This window comes from Dasypus novemcinctus, chromosome 3, assembly GCF_030445035.2.
Source record: "Dasypus novemcinctus isolate mDasNov1 chromosome 3, mDasNov1.1.hap2, whole genome shotgun sequence".
Lineage (NCBI taxonomy): Eukaryota > Metazoa > Chordata > Mammalia > Cingulata > Dasypodidae > Dasypus > Dasypus novemcinctus.
Window position 1 is genome coordinate 122,501,913 of NC_080675.1, and position 17,806 is coordinate 122,519,718.

Genomic DNA, 17,806 nt, shown 5'->3' on the forward strand with positions numbered 1-17,806 from the left:
TTTTGATAAAGGAACTGTGCTTCGAGCAGGTAAAGTGCTTTGGTGACTACGCAGCAGAGTCCAAACCCGACTCCGGCCTACAACCCCGCGGAGCCGCAGAGCCTCCTCCCCGGGGGCGGCGGGGGCGGGCAAAGCGGGGCGCACAGGTGGCTGCGCCCCAGGAGGGGGCGGGCTCAGCCGGCCGGTGCCGCCCAGAAGCCACCCGCGCTCGCAGAACCCCAACCTGCAGAGAGGCGGCTGCCGGACAGGCAGGGAAGCGCCGCGCTGTCCCGACCTCGCCGCTAGCCAGGCGTCCAGCCGCCGCGCGCCCGCGCAGCCCGCCCGCCGTCCACCCGCAGCCCGCCCGCCGCCGCGCTGCAGGGCCCGAGCGCGCCGTCTGCCCTTGCGGGAACCGGGGGCCCCGCCGTCATGCTGCCCGCCATCTGCAGCGTCCTAGCGGGCCTGGTGCTCCTGCCGCTGCTGGTGAACCTATGCTGCCCCTACTTCTTCCAGGACATAGGCGTCTTCCTGCGAGCGGTCGGAGTGGCCCTGCGGGCGCGAAGCTACGGGCAGCGGCGGCCGGTGCACACCCTCCTGCGGGTCTTCATTGAGAAAGCGCGCCAAACTCCGCACAAGCCTTTCCTGCTCTTTCGAGATGAGACTCTGACCTACGCGCAGGTGGACCGGCGCAGCAACCAGGTGGCGCGAGCGCTGCGCGACCGCCTCGGCTTGCGCCAGGGAGACTGCGTAGCGATCTTTATGGGCAACGAGCCGGCCTACGTGTGGCTGGGGCTGGGGCTGGCCAAACTGGGCTGTACCATGGCGTGCCTCAACTACAACATCCGCGCGAAGTCCTTGTTGCACTGTTTCCAGTGCTGCGGGGCGAAGGTGCTGCTGGCCGCACCAGGTGAGCCCCAGGGATGCGCCCCTCCCTGCCGCCGGGCTCCTCGGACTCTTGGAGAACCAGAGGCAGCGTGCTGTGGGGGGCGTGGAAGGCGCAGAGGGAGCAAATCAACAAAGCTCCTTGAGACGCTAATTTATGATAACTAGAACCAACTGTTGTTGAAGCTACTCTATGCCAGGCACTGTGTTAAGAACTGCCAGGCTGAATTGGTTCTAATCCTTAAAACAAATACGGTGTACTATCAGACTTAACAGAGTTGAGACACCGAGGCCATCAGAGTTGAAAGCTCATACTCCTCCTCACAGAGCTGGCAGGTGATGGGGAGAATCAGGGCTGTCTAGCTAAAGGCCAAGCTCTTAGCCAGTCTTTACAACATCTGTGTTAAATGCAGAGGGTCTGGAGTGTGACCCTCCAGTGGCTCCAGAGAGACTATTTCACTTCTGCTATTTGGCTGGCAGTGTGGCCTTGGGAAAATCACTTGCCTCTGTGTGCCTTGGTTTCCTCCTTTATAATAAGCAGTCTTCACAGTTGCTTCCAGTTCTCATGTGCTATTAGCATCCCTGGCTTCTCCCTGCAGAGAAGGTGACCCCAAGGGTGAGGACGGAATCTGCTCCATTGCCCTTGTGAGGACCCATTACATGGATAGCCATAGTTACCCCTTCAGTTCTGTGGTTGCCTCCCTCCAGATTTCAACTAGACTTGAAGTAACTTCATGCCACAGTGGTGTCCCACTCCAGAAAGTAGTAGCGTGAAAGCCAAGAAGGTAACCCACAGCGCAGGTGGTGCTCCCTTCCCAGAGAGCTCATCCCTGTGCTTGAATAAGGACCAGAAGGCCTCTTGTTCTGTCAGTAAGAGGAGGCTACCCAGGTGTGGGCGAAAGACATGGATGATGGGGTGTGGCCATAGGGAACCAGGAAGCCTCACCTTTCTCAAATGCCTTTCCGTGTTAAGCCCTACGCTAGGTGCTTTTGTTACCTTGGGAGATAGCATATATTTATCCACCATTATGCAGTTGGGGAAACTGAAGATTAGAATTCCATTTTAGGTCTGTCCAGCTCCAATGTCCATCCTCTTTCCTACATCATGCTGCTGGCATCTACATATCTACAGACAGAACTAGAAAGGGCCAAGCATCCATCTGGTCTACCCCTTGATCTTATAGCTGGGGAACTAGGCAAGCTAAACACCTTGCCTAGAGTCACAGAGGATGAGATGTCAATTTGCTTGTGAGAAACCAGAAAGCATATACAACTGTTTCATGTGACATAAAATGCATTGTCCAACAAATGAAGGCTTTGTATAAAAGTTTTTAAAAGGGGGTGGGAGGAAACATAGAAATCATGTAGGAAGCTTATTTTTAAAAACATTTCTGGGGTAAGGGTGGATCATATGGGAATCCCCTATATTTTTTATGTAAGATTTATGTAATCTAAAGATTCTTTAAAAATAAAACATAAAGGAAGAAAACATTCCTGAGCCCCATTTCCAAAACACTGATTCAACAGGACTGTGATGGAGGCCCTAAACATGTATGTTTCTAATAAGCCTCATCCCGGCCCCACATGATATCGAAGGAGGTGGTTTAGTCTAGTTTCATCCACTCATTTTAGAATTGAACAAACAAATGCCCAGAGGGATGATATTCATTACCCAGGGTCACATGGCTAATTAGCAACAGCAAGCTGAGGACAGAACCCAAATTTTTTATGCAACTCTTGGGTACTTTTTATTATATCACACCATCTGAATATGGAGTATAAAGGTGAGAAGCTTTTGAAACCTTGTGGTGGAAAATCAACAGTTTCATTCTGTACTTTGAAGTTCAGCCTCCAGACTTAAGGTCTAGTAAGAACTCTTGAGTTCCAGTTTCTGGTTGTCTGCAGAACTCCAAAGTATATGTAAAAGACAAGAACAGTGATATTTATCATGGTAATTGATCCAGTTATCATGAATTTTGTAGGCTCTTCATAAAGCATAGCAGGGCTAAACCCTACCAGGAATTTCAGTACACACTTTCCCTTCTAGAATTTACTATACTTACAGAAAGGCAAGGCTCATAAGCACTTCCCTGAATCAAAGAGAGCACTTGTCCACAGAACATGATTTTCTCTTAAAAGTGCCTTTCAGGATCCTTCTCCAAGGCAAGGTATGATCCAACTAGTTATACGGAAAGGGGGAAAAAATGTTCTCAACTATCTGAACTAATACATGTATCAGTGTTGTTGTTGGTATAGGTCAGCTTTTGAGGCCAGTAGTTTTTCAATTAACTTTGCAAACAGAATATGGGTAAAACAGGAACACAATATGGCATATTTTGTAAAAAAAAAAAAAAAAAAATCCAAAAGAAACCCGAAATAGTACATTTGCTTTGTTTCCTTTTGTGCTAGAATTAAGATCATCCCTACCAGAAGAATAACCGAGGTTTCTTGAGTGTCCTTTCATCAGCCAATGGCCAGGTCAACTCTGCCGGCTTAGGATAACCAAGCACGGCTCCCAGGTGCAGGCACTACTTTTGTACAAGGCTTTGATAACCATTAAAGGTAAAGGCTGAGACCTAGCACGGTTATATGACGTTCCAGTACGCTTAATTTTGCTGTAAACCTACATTTCTCTAATAAAAAAATGTTTTTTAGGTTTCAGCTTACCTTTGACCTGGTTTTACAAGGCTGAAAAAAATAAAAATGGACCCCCTTTAAACACAGTGATAAATGAAAGAGTTCCCAATAGCTTTCAAAAAATATTGCATTTAAAGTTCCAAAACATGAGAACTTCATCCTTTCTCATTCTTTCCATATGGATAGCCAGTTCTCCAAGCATCATTTGTTGAAGAGGCCATTCTGTCCCAGTTGAGTGGGCTTGGTGGCCTTGTTGAATATCAGATGACTGTATATGCAAGGATCTATATTAGAACTCTCAACTCAGTTCCATTGGTCACTATGTCTAACCTTGTGCCAATACCATGCTGTTTTAACCACTATAGATTTGTAATATATTTTAAATTCAGGTAATGTGATTCCTCTGATTTCATTTTTTTTTCCAATATGTCTTTGTCTATTTGGGGCCTCTTTCCCTTCCAAATAAATTTCATAGTTTTTCCAGTTCATTAAAAAATGCTATGTTGATTTTTACTGGGGTTGCATTAAGTCTGTAGATCAGTTTGCAAAGGATAGATATCTTTTTTTTTTTTTTTTTTTTTAATTTTTTAATTTTTTATTGACTTTGTAATAATATTACATTAAAAATATATATGTGAGGTCCCATTCAACCCCACCCCCCCCACCCCCCCTCTCCCCCCCCCCAACAACACTCGTTCCCATCATCATGACACATCCATTGGATTTGGTAAGTACATCTTTGGGCACCTCTGCACCTCATATACATTGGTTCACATCATGGCCCATACTCTCCTCTATTCCATCATGTAGGCCCTGTGAGGATTTACAATGTCCGGTGATTACCTCTGAAGCACCATCCAGGGCAGCTCCATGTCCCGAAGACGCCTCCACCTCTCATCTCTTCCTGCCTTTCCCCATACCCTTTGTCCATTATGTCCACTTTTCCCAATCCAATGCCACCTCTTCTATGTGGACACTGGATTGGTTGTGTCCATTGCACCTTTATGTCAAGAGGAGGCTCAGATTCCACCTGGATGCTGGATGCAATCCTCCCATTTTCAGTTGTAATCACTCTAGGCTCCATGGTGTGGTGGTTGTCCTTCTTCACCTCCATCTTAGCTGAGTGTGGTAAGTCCAATAAATCAGATTGTAGGTGCTGGAGTCTGTTGAGGCTCAGGATCTGGCTATCACATTGTCAGTCCAGAGATTCAAATCCCCTAAATATATCTTAAACCCCAACATTAACTGCACCTCCAGCACATTAGCATGAAAGTCTTATGAAGGGAGATCCCATCTGAGTCCAGATTCATCACACATAAACACCATTTCCAAAGAGGGGCCATCTGCCCTGGTAGTTAACCCCATCGGCCATGACCATAACTCCCATGGGTCTCTTTAGCCCTCAAAGGAACCAATATCTGGGGGTTGTATCTGCTTTATCTGTCTCTCTGACTCTGCTCAGTTGTGCATGAGGGCAAACCTTCTGCCAGCCTCCAGACTCTTTTTTAGAAACTCGTAGCCATATAAACTCATTTCTCCTTTCCATTTCCCCCTTACTTTAGGTCAAACAGCATTTTAAAGTCATGGTATTTTATGTAGACATGGATATTCTGCTGATCCGCATTGAACCTTCCATATAAGGTCATTTAAGGATAGATATCTTGATGATATTTAGTCTTCCTATCCATGGACAGGAAATATTCTTACATTTATTTGAGTCTTTTTAATTTCCTTTAACCGTGTTTGGTAGTTCTCTGTGTATACGTCTTTTAAATCTTTAGTTAAATTTATTCCAAGATATTTAATCTTTTTATTTACTAGTGTAAATGATACCTTTTTCTGGATTTCCTCCTCGGATTGCTCATTATTGGTGTACGGAAACGCTACTGATTTTTGCACATCCATCTTATAACCTATGACTTTACTGAACACATAAGTTCTAGAAGCTTTGTTGTATATTTCTCAGGGATTTCAATGTATAGGATCATGTCGTCTGCAAATAGTGAAATTTTGACTTCTTCCTCTCCAATTTGGATGCCTTTTAAATCTGGTTCTCGCCTCAGTGGTCGAGCAAGTACTTTTAACAAATGTTAAATAGGAGGGGTGATAGTGGGCAACTTTGTCTTGTTCCTGATCTTAGAGGGAAAGATTTTAGGATTTCACCATTGAAAATGATGTTTGCTGTGGTTTTTTCAAATATTCCCTTTATCATGTTCAGAAAGTTTCCTTCTATTCCTATTTTTTGCAGTGTTTTTTCAGGAAAGAGTGCTGTATTTTGTCAAATGATTTTGTCTGCATCTATAGATATGATCATGTGATTTTCCCCTTCAATCTGCCTATGGTATGTATTACATTGATTGATTTTCTGAACCATCCGTGCACGCCAGGGATGAAACCCACTTGGACATGGTGTATAATTTGTTTGATGTGTTGCTGAATACGATTAGCAAGGACTTTGTTGAGGACTTTAGAATCTAGGTTCATTAGAGAGATCCGTTGTAGATTTCCTTTCTTGTGGTGTCTTTGTTTAGCTTTGATATTGGGTAACGCTGGCATCTTAGAATGACTTAAGCAATGTTCCTTCTGTGTCAATAGTTTGAAAGAGATTAAGCAAGATTGGTGATAGTTCTTTCTGGAAAGTTTGATCGAATTCACCTGTGAAGACCTCTGGCCCAGGACTCTTCTCATTTGGGAGGTTTTTAATGACTGATTCTATCTCTTTACTCGTGATTGGTTTGTTGAGATCATCAATTTCCTCTTTCATCAATGTATGCTGCTTAGGCATTTCAAGAATTTGTCCATTTCCTCTAAATTGTCCTTCTTGTCGGCATGTATTTTTTCAAAGTATCCTCTTAGGATAGTCTTTATTTTTGTGGGATCTGTGGTGATATCCCCTTTCTCATTTCTTATTTTGTGTATTTGCATCTTCTCTCTCTGTTACTCTAGCTAAGTGGTTGTCAATTTTATTGATCTTCTCAAAGAACCAGCTCTTTGTTTTATTTTTTCCAGTGCTTTCTTATTTTCTATTTCATTTAGTACTGCTCTGATCTTTGTTATTTGTCTCTTTCTTCTTCCTTTTGAGTTAGTTTGTTGTTTCTTTTACTAATTGTTCCAAGTATGAAGTTAGGTCTTCAATTTTATCTCTTTCTTCTTTTTTGATGTATGAATTTATGGCTATGGATTTCCCTCTCAGTACAGCTCTTGCTGCATCTCGTAAGTTTTGATATGTTGTGTTGTCATTTTCATTGGTTTCAAGGTAGTTAATGATTTCTTTCCAGATTTCCTCCTTGACCCACTGTTTCTCTAAGAGTGTGTTGTTTAATGTCCTTATCTTTGTGTCTAATCTGGTTCTCTGACCCTTGCAGATTTCCAGCTTCATTCCACTATGGTCAGAGAAATTATTTTGTATGATTTCAATCTTGCTGAATTCATGGAGACTTTCTCTGCGGCCTAGCATGTGGTCTATCTTGGAGAATGATACATGTGCACTTGAGAAGACTGTATATCTTGCTGTGTATATATATATTAGGTCCAGATCCTCTAATATATTATTCAAAGTCTTTGTTTCTTTATTGATTTTCTGTTGGATATTCTGCCTAATGATGATAATGGTGTATTAAAGTCCCCCACTATAATTGTATAGGCATCTATTTTCCACTTAGCTTTTACAGTGTTTGAGGTACCCTGGTTAGTTCCATAAACGTTTATGTTTGTTCTTTCTTCTTGAATGATTACCCTTTATTTTAATATGCAGTGTCCATCTTTGTGTCTCACAATAGTTTTGCATTTGAAGTCTGTTTTGTCCAATATTAGTATAACTACTCCTGCCTGTGTTTGGTTACTGTTTGCTTGTAAGATTATTTTCCAGCTATTCACTTTCAACCTCCTTGAATCCCTGCATCTAGAGTGGATTTCTAGTAGACAGTATATAGATGGGTTAAGATTCCTCCTCCATTCTGCCAACTGTATCTCTTGACAGGTGAGTTTAATCCATTAAACATTCAGTGTTTGGAAGCAGATTTGGCTCAACAGATAGAGCATCCGCCTACCATATGGGAGGTCCAGAGTTCAAATCCAGGACCTCCTGACCCGTGTGATGAGCTGGCCCACATGCAGTGCTGATGCATGCAAGGAATGCCATGCCACGCAGGGGTGTCCCCACATAGGGGAGCCCCACACACAAGGAGCGTGTCCCTGCAAGGAGAGCTGCTCCTCTTTCTGGCTTTTGGTTTGTTCATTGGATTGGGCCATGTCATCCTAATTATTGGTATTTTTTGTAATTTTTTGTATCTGTCCTGTCATCATTTTATCTTGATGGGTCTGTTCAGTTGATGAGCTTCTCTGTCTAGTCTCAAGTTGTATTTAGGTGCTGTTTTTGTGTGTGTGTTAAGTATTTGACACTTTCTTCTTCTTCTTCTATCTCCTTGTTCTTATCTAAGTTCCCTTGAAGGAAAAAGATAGGGTCAGGGAAAGCAAAGCAGGTAAGAAAATAAAAGGTATAATAGGAGTATTGATAATAAATGTTAACAGAAACATGGTATATGACTTACAAGAATGAATACTAAACTCATGTAAGCTGTATAGAGTTATAGGAATTTTTAAAAATGGAGTACCTACAATGAGATGGGAAACTGAATATGGAGACGAACATAGTATGAATTGAAAGACCTGTGTAATCAGGAGAGTGGGAAAGAGAAAAGAAAGGACAATAACATAAACAGTTAATAAAAGATAGAATACAGAATAGAGGTGTTAGAAATAAAAAGCCAGGGAAGCAGATGTGTCTCAACTGATGGAGCATCTGCCTACCATATGGGAGATCCAGGGTTTGATACCCAGGGCCTCCTGACCCATGTGGTGAGCTGGCCCATGCACAGTGCTGCCACGTGCAAGGACTGCCATACCTCACAGGGATGACCTGCACATAGGGATTCCCCACGCGCAAGGAGTGCACCCCACATGGAGAGCCGCCCCGTGCAAAAAGCACAGCTCACCCAAGAGTGGCACTGCACACATGGAGAGCTGATGCAGCAAGATGACGCAGCAAAAAGAGATACAGAATCCTGGTGCCACCTGACAAGAATGCAAGCGGACACAGAAGAGCACACAGCAAATGGACACAGAGAAGACAATGGGGGGGGGGAGAAATTAATAAAATACATCTATTAAAAAAAAGAAATAGTCAGAAAAATTGGGGGTTAAACAAAGAGAGGCGGAAAGTAAGAGCAACAACAGAAGATGGAAGATACAAAGATGGAAAAAAAAGGAAATAGCCTTGGTAGGCAAAATAAGTACACACAGAAAAGTGGAAATTGAGGATGAGGAAGCATAGCAAACAAGAAACACCCCAGGCACCTAATAGAGAAAAAGAAAAAAAATGGGGCTGGGGGATGAAGAGGAAGGAAAAACAAGGAAAGGAAAAAAAAAAAACAGACAAGCCCTCAAGCAAGGAGTCCACTTTGCAATTCAGTGAACTGATTAGGAATCTGTCCTTCCCCCTCTCTCCCTTCCTCACTTCTCTCTCTCCCAGGGCAGCAGGAAGCCCATATGAGAGCTCCCCTCTGGGATTCAAATGGGTCCCTGGTGAACCAACTCACCACAGAAAATAATGACTGTCAGTCTCTTTAAGAGAGAGCACCCACACCTTGCCGGGAACCCTAAATATGCTATTGGCAGCCTACCAAGCACTTCCTACTGTCCCCCTCCCTTAGGTGGGTTGCACAGGACTAGTTAATTGTCTGACTCCAACTTCTCCCAGACCAGTTTTCCCTATTCCAGGGCATGGAGGTAAATTGGGCTGCCTCCGCTGATTTGCCTGTCACCTCTTCTAGATTCTCCTCAAGCCAGCTGGCATGCTCTTCAAAGCTCAAAAAGGGGGGTCCAGGCATTTGAACCTGCACTCCTAGGACCCCTCTGCTCCATTCACCAGAACCCTCCCACTATCAGAGTTTGTCCAAAACCAATGGACTCAGGGAACACCGGAATTCAGGGTTCAGGGAGTGCTGGGTTCGTGGAATGCAGGTTCAGTGGAACGTGGGTTCAAGGAACGCAGGGTTCAGGGAATGCAGGGTTCGGGAAACACCAGTGTAGATTGGCACAGTTCCAGAGTGCCATGGGTACATGCCCTAAGGGAAGGGTTTAGCCTTCCAGCAGTTTCAAGCACAAGTATCAGAAACTGGTGGTTTTACCTTAAGCAATTGCCCTTTTTGTTGCACTCTCTACAGATTGTTGTCCAGAAACCTCCTGCTTTGTGGTTTCCCAAAATAGCTCATTCAGGAAGGATTTTGTCCCCACTCATCCATTCTTTTGTAGGAGAGATGATGAGGGTACATCTACTCTGACACCATCTTGCTCCACCTCACCTCAACTTCTCTCTTGATCCAGTTCTGTTTCCCTTGCTCCCTCACAGGTATCATCCCCAAGAACAGTCCTACACACAACTCTCAGAGTCTCAAAGTCCCAGGGAACACAACCTGTGACTGGTAGAATTACTTTGGTTTATATGACCTGGTTGACTGCCACTCTTAATTTTAGGTGAGCAGACTTTACATTTACAGTAAGAATTACAATAATAATGAGAGTAATCCATGTGTGAAGGAGAAACCTGTAGGCCCAATCGTATTTATAAAAGTTCTAAGAAAGAAAGTACAGTAAACATCTGATAGTTGAGAGGTTCCCTTCACATTCAGAATTTTCTTTCAAATTTCAGTTTTTAGATCAGCATCCTTAGTTTAAATAAGTCTTAATAGGGTCGGCAAGGCACCGGAGCCTCGAGTCAATGCCCAAGTGATCAGTTCTCTACTAACAGCCCAGAGGAGAGGGAAATTGTGTTGGACAGAGGCAGAGGCCTTGCCGTATGAAATGACTTCTGTGGAAGGCCATGGATCACAAATTACATGCCTGCAGAGAGCCAGCATGGAACATAAATAAATCAAGTAGAAGACACCTGGTGTTAAGTTGCTTGAATGTGATCAAGCACGACACATGCTTAGTTACAGTTCTTTTTATTATTCATTATTATTGTTAATACCTACTAGTACCTAGTATATTTTCCTTTTTAAAAAATACAGGGAAAAAACAACTCAGGACCCTGTCAATCCATCATTTTCCTCTGGGTTGTCTTCATCCTCCTTCCATGCACTTCTAAAATACTTTCTCCTCCCCCTATTATTATACCTTTGATGTTTTATTTTAATCCATGGTTTCTTTATGCATTTATCCCCATTAGAACTAGGCTGTATGAAAACAGGAACAGTGTCTGTTTTGCTCTCTGTTGTATCGAATGCCTACAACCATACCTGGCACATAGTAAGCACCTTTTTAATGAGTGTTGAATATATGTTTCTATGGAAGCAGGAAGATTGGGTGGGAGGGCGAGAGAGGAGGAAGAGGAGAGATTTCTTAATTCTATGGTAGTAGTTGTTGCTTTTTAATTTATCTCTGTGGGCCTTTACTAGCATGAACGGCATACCTGTATCATGGAAAGTACTTCCTTGTAGGTTATATTTTATTAGAGGTTTTTCAACTCCACAGTAGTGTAAGATCTTAATCCTTTAAATCAGTATCTCTATCTTATTCCTTTGTCTCTTCCACATTAACAGAGACAATAGAATCTGCATATTCTTTCAAATATAAACAGGTACTGAGCACTTATTTAGAGTTGGAGATGCAAAGATGATTGTTATCCTTTAATCTCAACGATTTCATTGTCTAGAGTAAAGGAGAAAAAGAATTGAATCACTGTCACACTATGTAATATATACCCTGATGGAAGTATGTGCAGGTTCCTAGAGGAGTCCAAGAAGGGAGCACCTGGCTTTGCACAGGGAGGGAAGGCAACAGAATAGAAGGCTCACTTTTGAAGGATGAGCAAGAGGTTTTTAGGTAAACAGGGTGGAAGTGGATTCCTGAGATGAAACCATCTGGATAAAGGTAGTGAGATGTGGAGCATTCAGGGACTTCACATAGCTCAGTGTGGCAGTGGAAAAGGGGCAAGAGATAGAAGATTAGGAGATGACATCAGAAAGGGAGCAGGGTTAGATTGTGAAGGCCCTCACATGCTGCAGAAGGAGAGTGGATCTATCCCAAGGATGAGTAGCTTGGCAGTAGGCAAGCTGATAAATTCTAAGTAGAGCAAGAGTAGAGGCAAGGAGGCCAGGAGGCTATTGCAGTAATCCAGGTAAGAGGTAAGGAGGACTTGAACCAAGGTGGTGTGGTGTGTCACTTAGGCTTTTAAAAACAGTAATATTTTTGGGTAAATGATCAGAAGCGCAGAAAGACGAGGGAGCAGCCAGGCCATAATACGAGAGTCAAGGAGAAAAAAATAGAGGTTCTTGGGGTCAGAAAAAGATGAAGAAGAACCTGAGCTGATGGGGGTTGAAAAAGAGTTGAGGCAAATAGTACATTAAAGAAAGCCAACTAGACACTCCAAGGAAAACCGGCTCAAGAATGGAAATATTATGATAGGTTTCTTGGCTCTGCAGGGAATAATGTTTACATAGTCATAATGATATCAGTCCTGATTATTGGTTTTCAGCTTCTAGAGACAACCCACAGACAAAGCTAGAAAGATAAAAAATCACGGTCTCCGAAAAGATATAAATACTGTAAATCCAGAAAATGCAGAAGTAAAGTTAAGGTGGAGGTGCTCAGAGGTAAAGTAGGGGGTGGGGAATCAAAATTTATAGGCCAAAGATGGACCCCACCCCATCAAGAAGGCAAAGAGATGCTTCGGGCCTCTGTCTCCCAAGAGGAGCTTTGAGGGACCGACAAGAACTCGAACATCTTAGTCAAAGCTCCAGGAAACAGCTAAAGGGCTGCAGTAACAGGGCAAGCACCAAATCCAGCAAAAGGCTACTTTTTTAAAAGCGATAGGATAACTCTCCTTCCCGGCGGCGGGAGGGCTGCACCGCGGTGGAGGATGGGGCCGCTTTCACCCGGAATGGAAACAAGGGGCGGCCGCCTCTGCGTCCTGGCATTCAGCAGGCAGAAGAAATACCTTCAAGCGAAACTGACCCAGTTTTTAAGGGAAGACAGAATTCAACTTTGGAAACCTCCATGTGCGGATGAAAATAAAGGAGTTGGTTTGGCATTGAAGGGCCTTGCTAAAAAATACTCTGACAAGCTAGAATGTTGTGAAAATGAGATGGAAAAAATAATAGAAGAAATACGTTGCAAAGCAATTGAACGTGGAACAGGAAATAAGAATTATAAAACAACAGGGATTGCTACAATTGAAGTATTCTTACCTTCAAGACTAAGAAAAGATAGGAAGAACTTGTTGGAGACCCGATTGCGCATCACTGGCAGGGAGCTGAGGTCTAAAATAGCTGAAACCTTTGGATTTCAAGAAAATTATTTCAGAATTGTTATAAATCAGAAACAGCTTCAACTAGCAAAAACACTTGAACAAGAAATGGCACACAATGTGAAAGCAATGGTACTCAAATTAAGACAGTCTGAAGAAGATGTGAGAAAAAAACTTTCAGGTAGAAGAAGAGCAAAATGAAGCTGAATTAAAAGAAAAAAGAATACAGAGAACTAAGAGAGGACTAGAAATACTAGCAGAGAGAGCTGAGATGGTGGTGGGTCCAGAAACTACGCCGTACTTAGACACAGCTAACCAAACAGGCAGATCGGTCAGAACTCCTCCCTTAGGAAAAAAAGCCCTTACGTTAGCTATGGGATGTCATGAGAAGGGCAGAGCTTTCCTGAAAAGAAAAGAATATGGAATAGCATTGCCATGTCTATTGAATGCTGACAAATACTTCTGTGAGTGTTGCAGAGAACTATTGGATACGGTAGATAACTATGCAGTGCTCCAGCTGGATATGGTATGGTGTTACTTCTGCTTGGGACAACTGGAATGCCTAGATGATGCAGAAAAAAAAAAATTAAACTTGGCCCAGAAGTGCTTTAAAAATTGTTACGGAGAAAATCATCGGAGACTGGTCCACATAAAAGGAAATTGTGGGAAAGAGAAGGTATTGTTTTTAAGACTTTACTTGCTTCAGGGTATTCGAAACTTATCACAGTGGAAATGGTGAAGAGGCTTGTGAGTACCTCAACAAGGCGTGTCAACTCTTTAAAGAGTTATATATTGATCCATCAAAAGTTCACAATTTGTTGCAGTTGGGCTTTACTGCCCAGGAAGCCCGGCTTGCCCCAAGAGAATGCGATGGGAACGTGGATCACGCAGCCGCTCATATTACCAACCACAGAGAGGAATTGGCACAAATAAGGAAAGAGGAAAAAGAGAAGAAAAGATGCCGCCTGGAGAGCATAAACTCTTTGCAAGGAAGGGGCTACTTCATCAGGCAAGCAGAAATCTGGATGAAGCCCAGAAGATTCTTATCACTAATCCTCAGGTGTGGTGGTGAAATGATTCAGATCCTGACACCAACAACCATCAAGACAGTCCTTCCCAGGAAAACATTGATCAACTGGTGTACATGGGTTTTGATGCTGTAGCTGCGGGAGCTGCACTGAGAGTATTCAGGGGAATGTCCAGCTGGCAGCTCAGACCCTGGCTCACAACGGAGGAACACTTCCTCCTGACCTATGGTTCTTGGTGGAAGATTCTTCATCGACACCATCCACATCCCCTTCAGGTTCTGCAGGTAGTTCTAGTGCTTCAACAGATGAAGATATGGAGACAGAAGCAGTCAATGAAATATTGGAAGATATTCCAGAACATGAAGAAGATTATCTTGACTCAACTCTGGAAGATGAAGAAATTATTATTGCAGAGTACTTATCGTATGTAGAAAATATAAAATCAGCAACAAAAAAACCACTATATAATGAAAAGAAATAAGTACTAAGTTTCCACTTATAAATTCTATCATTGTGAAAAGTCTAATACAGGTCTTCTTTCTTTTCTTAACCTTTTATCTGAGTGATTCCTGCTTGGATGTAGGAGAGGATGGGCAGGCAAGAGAGGCATGTCAGGTAGAGAAGGCTTGGTGGGGAGAGAGGTCCTGGTCAGTAATGGGTGATCTTGGGGAAAGAGCTTCCTTTGGCTTGATTCTTGCAAGTCGTCCTCTGCCTCAGGCCCTGCATTCCTAACTCTGGCCTCCCTGCTTGGGTTCTTTTCACCAGAAATGAGGAGGAGTTGGGAGTTGGGTTGCTGTGGAGGATAGGGTGGTCCCTGGAGATCTCCAGGAGAAAGGTGATCAAGAGGGAAAGCATCCCTGATCTGTTGCCGCCTCTTCCTTTTGTCCACCTTTCCGGCCCTCCTGAGCCCAGCTGTTGCTTCTTTTCCTTCTTCCGATGCTGCAGTCTCTGTCTTGTAAGCCCCATGTTTTCCTACATCGCCTTCACCACCCTGGCCATAATAATCGTCCTTTAACCCCTCAGCCATTCCAAGTCCTTTGGCAGCTTAAAGATAAGGCTACAGTAGCCATATCAAATTGTGGCAAATGTCTTTAGCTTGAAATGTCGATGTTTTTTAATACTCTTGGTTATAGTAAAATATACAATTGAAATTGAAGGTTGAAATTCAGGACTGATACATATTCAAAATTTCTCTTAACAGCAAAACATTTTTATTAAATTGGAAAATCTTAAATGTGAGCCAAAGCAACTATTTTTAATTAACATTTTTAGACTATTTTAATTAACATTTTAACTGTTGTCATATTAAACTCTCTGCTAACTAATACACCTATCAGAGATTTAGATATATTTTCTCCAGGTTTTGTCAGAGCTTTTTGGTATACCTATCTATGGTACCGAGAGAAACATTTCTGAAAACTCCTTAGCATTTTAATGGCGTAAATAACCATTCTCTTTGCACCATGCATTCTTCTGTAGATATGTATTAAATGAAAATTGGTTTCAACACCTAGGACATAGCCGGCAGCAACCAGCTGCAGGCTGAATGAATCAAGCGCCAGATGTATTCCTGAGACTCTTTCTGCCCTTCAGAATCCTGGGAAACTTCTTAGGACCGAAGGCCAAACGTGCCATATTGTTGCTGTCAAGAGACTAAAATGATTTGACTCTTTCAATCATCATTTTATAGAGCTTAGACAGTAGTCCAGTTTGCATGGGAATCTTGTTATTCTAAGATGAACGATACAGACAGAAATAAAAGGTGGAAAACGTATTCAAAAATAAAAAGTGGTGGGAGAGTGAACTCAGTGGTGGATGAGGATCGTGGTTAATAGTAGAAAGACGATGATGTTCTTTCTATGAATGAGAACAAATGTACGTCACTACTACAAGGTGTGAGGAAGGGCTACAGGAACAGTTCGTGTACACTATTGAAGCTAAGTTGGTATCAAAGCAAATGAGATTGTTACATAGGCAGGATGTTAAAACAATCCCCATGGTGATCAGAAAGAAAATAGAGAATATGCAAACTTACAGAGACAGAAAGTAGAGTACAAATGACCAGGGATGGGAGCATGGGCAATGTGGAGTCAAATCCAAATAAACGTAGGGTTTCTGTTGAGGAGGTGAAAAAGTTTTAATATGGAAGGTGGGGAAGGAACTAAATATTTGCGATTAATCCTATTGAATGAGATGTTTGGGAGAGCTTGAGATGGGAAACTTTATGTTTTGTATATGTTCCCACAATTTGGAGGGGAAAAAAGAGCAACTGAAAAAATGATGACAATTAAATGCAATACATAATCCTGGATGGGATCTAGCAAGGGAGGCAAAAAGGCTCAAAGGGACATTATGGGGACATATGAAAAAATTGGAACAAGGCTTAGGTTTTTATCAATGTTAAATTTCTTGAATTTGTTAGCTGCACTTAAGGTGGTTACATAAGTGAATGTCCTTGTTCCAAGGAAATGTACATGGCATATTAAATGTTACAAGAGCATGATTTATACAACCTACACTAAGGTGTTCAGAAGATGGATATGGATGGATGGGTGGATGAATGGATTGTAAGAGAGAAAAAGAGGGAAAGAAAAAGGAAGGAAGAGAGAGAGGGAGGAAGGAAGGAAAGGCAAATATAGAAAAATGTTAAATTGTTGTATCTGCATATCTTGGGTGGGTAGGGATATGTTGGTGTTCTCTGAATCGGGTTTGTATTATTTTTACAACTATCCTATAAGTCCCAAATAAAACAGTTTTAAATACTGCCAGTAGCAGGAAAAGAATATTATTTGGTAATAGAAAAGTGATTGCGAGAAGAAACAGCTTTAAAAAAATTTGAAGTGGTTGATTCTAGACAGTAGATTAAATTATGAGGAGGGATGGGATAAAGGGCTGCTGATTTTCATTGTAAACCCTTCAGTGGTGTTTTATTTTTTTTACCATGTGCATGAATACTTTGGTTAAAGTGTTTTAAATGTTTGTCCAGGTGATATTTCTTCCCTTGATGGAGACTTCATACATACATGTGAAAAACAAAGCATATAAGATGAGTAAAGTATAGTGTCCCCAATGTAATTCCCTGGAATATTGAATTACCTTCCCATTAACAATAGTATATTCATTGCAGTTACCACAACTCAAGACAAGTAAGCTTAAATGCAACCTCATCTTATGGTTTAAGGATGCAAAAAATCTCACACAGGCATGAAATTTGGATTGTATATTAATTATCTAAATCAGTGTCCATAAAAATGTTTTACCTTGACCATGAGTAAGAAATATATTTGCGTATGACCGCGTCTGCCCACATCCACATAACTGAAGCAAAACTTTTACAAAACAATACTTACCTCTTACTATGTGTAATGTGTTTTGAAATTTTCTATTCAGTTCTCTTTTAATTTTTAAAATACTGGCCAATTTAAATGATTTTAACAATCTGCTACCATCTTATGATCCACATTTTGAAAACCAGTGCTCTAAATTAATGAGTGCTTTTTTTCTCTCTCAAATCATAGAATGTGCTTATGAAATTCAGTGCTTATTTCTGAGATCAGATGAACCTTCCTTGTGGAATACTTGTTACTGATGTATAAAAAAAAAATTGTCAATTTCTAACGTCTTTGTTAGTATGTCTCCCTTCTTTACATTTCCCTTTTGCTTCCTTAAAATTTTTTTTTCCATCACTGGTCCTGTGGAGCACATATTAGGAAGAGCTAAATTCATCTCTGGAGTATTCTGAGTTATGCGTATGTTGTATGCTTGTGTTTCTTGGGTTTTATGCATATGTCCATTTGTTTGCATGTGTTATATGAAGTTCAACCTTCAATCAGTCTCCTGCTATGCTTAAAAACCGTCAAAACCCAACCTTCCCTCAAATATTGGAACTTTGTGATATTTTTCAGATGTAGCACATTCTGTTTTTCAATGCATAATTGTAAGTGCCACTTGTTATGTCCACACATTTTAGCAA

The 17,806-nt window shown here is 42.0% G+C and overlaps 1 protein-coding gene and 1 pseudogene across 2 annotated transcripts in view; both read left to right on the top strand.

The window, feature by feature from the left end:
* Window positions 1–250: 250 nt before the first annotated feature.
* LOC101427000 (long-chain fatty acid transport protein 2-like) overlaps window positions 251–17,806 on the top strand; it is a 64,181-nt gene continuing 46,625 nt past the window's right edge. Inside the window, exon 1 of one of the 2 annotated variants that reach the window (XM_071214194.1) lies at window positions 251–886. In XM_071214194.1, coding sequence (XP_071070295.1) covers window positions 409–886 — 478 coding nt within the window. In that variant the 5' untranslated portion in view covers window positions 251–408. The remainder of the gene's footprint in view (window positions 887–17,806) is intronic. The other variant, XM_058294183.2, reaches the window with a different exon arrangement.
* Window positions 11,004–14,503, top strand: LOC131278002 (NEDD8 ultimate buster 1 pseudogene; annotated as a pseudogene).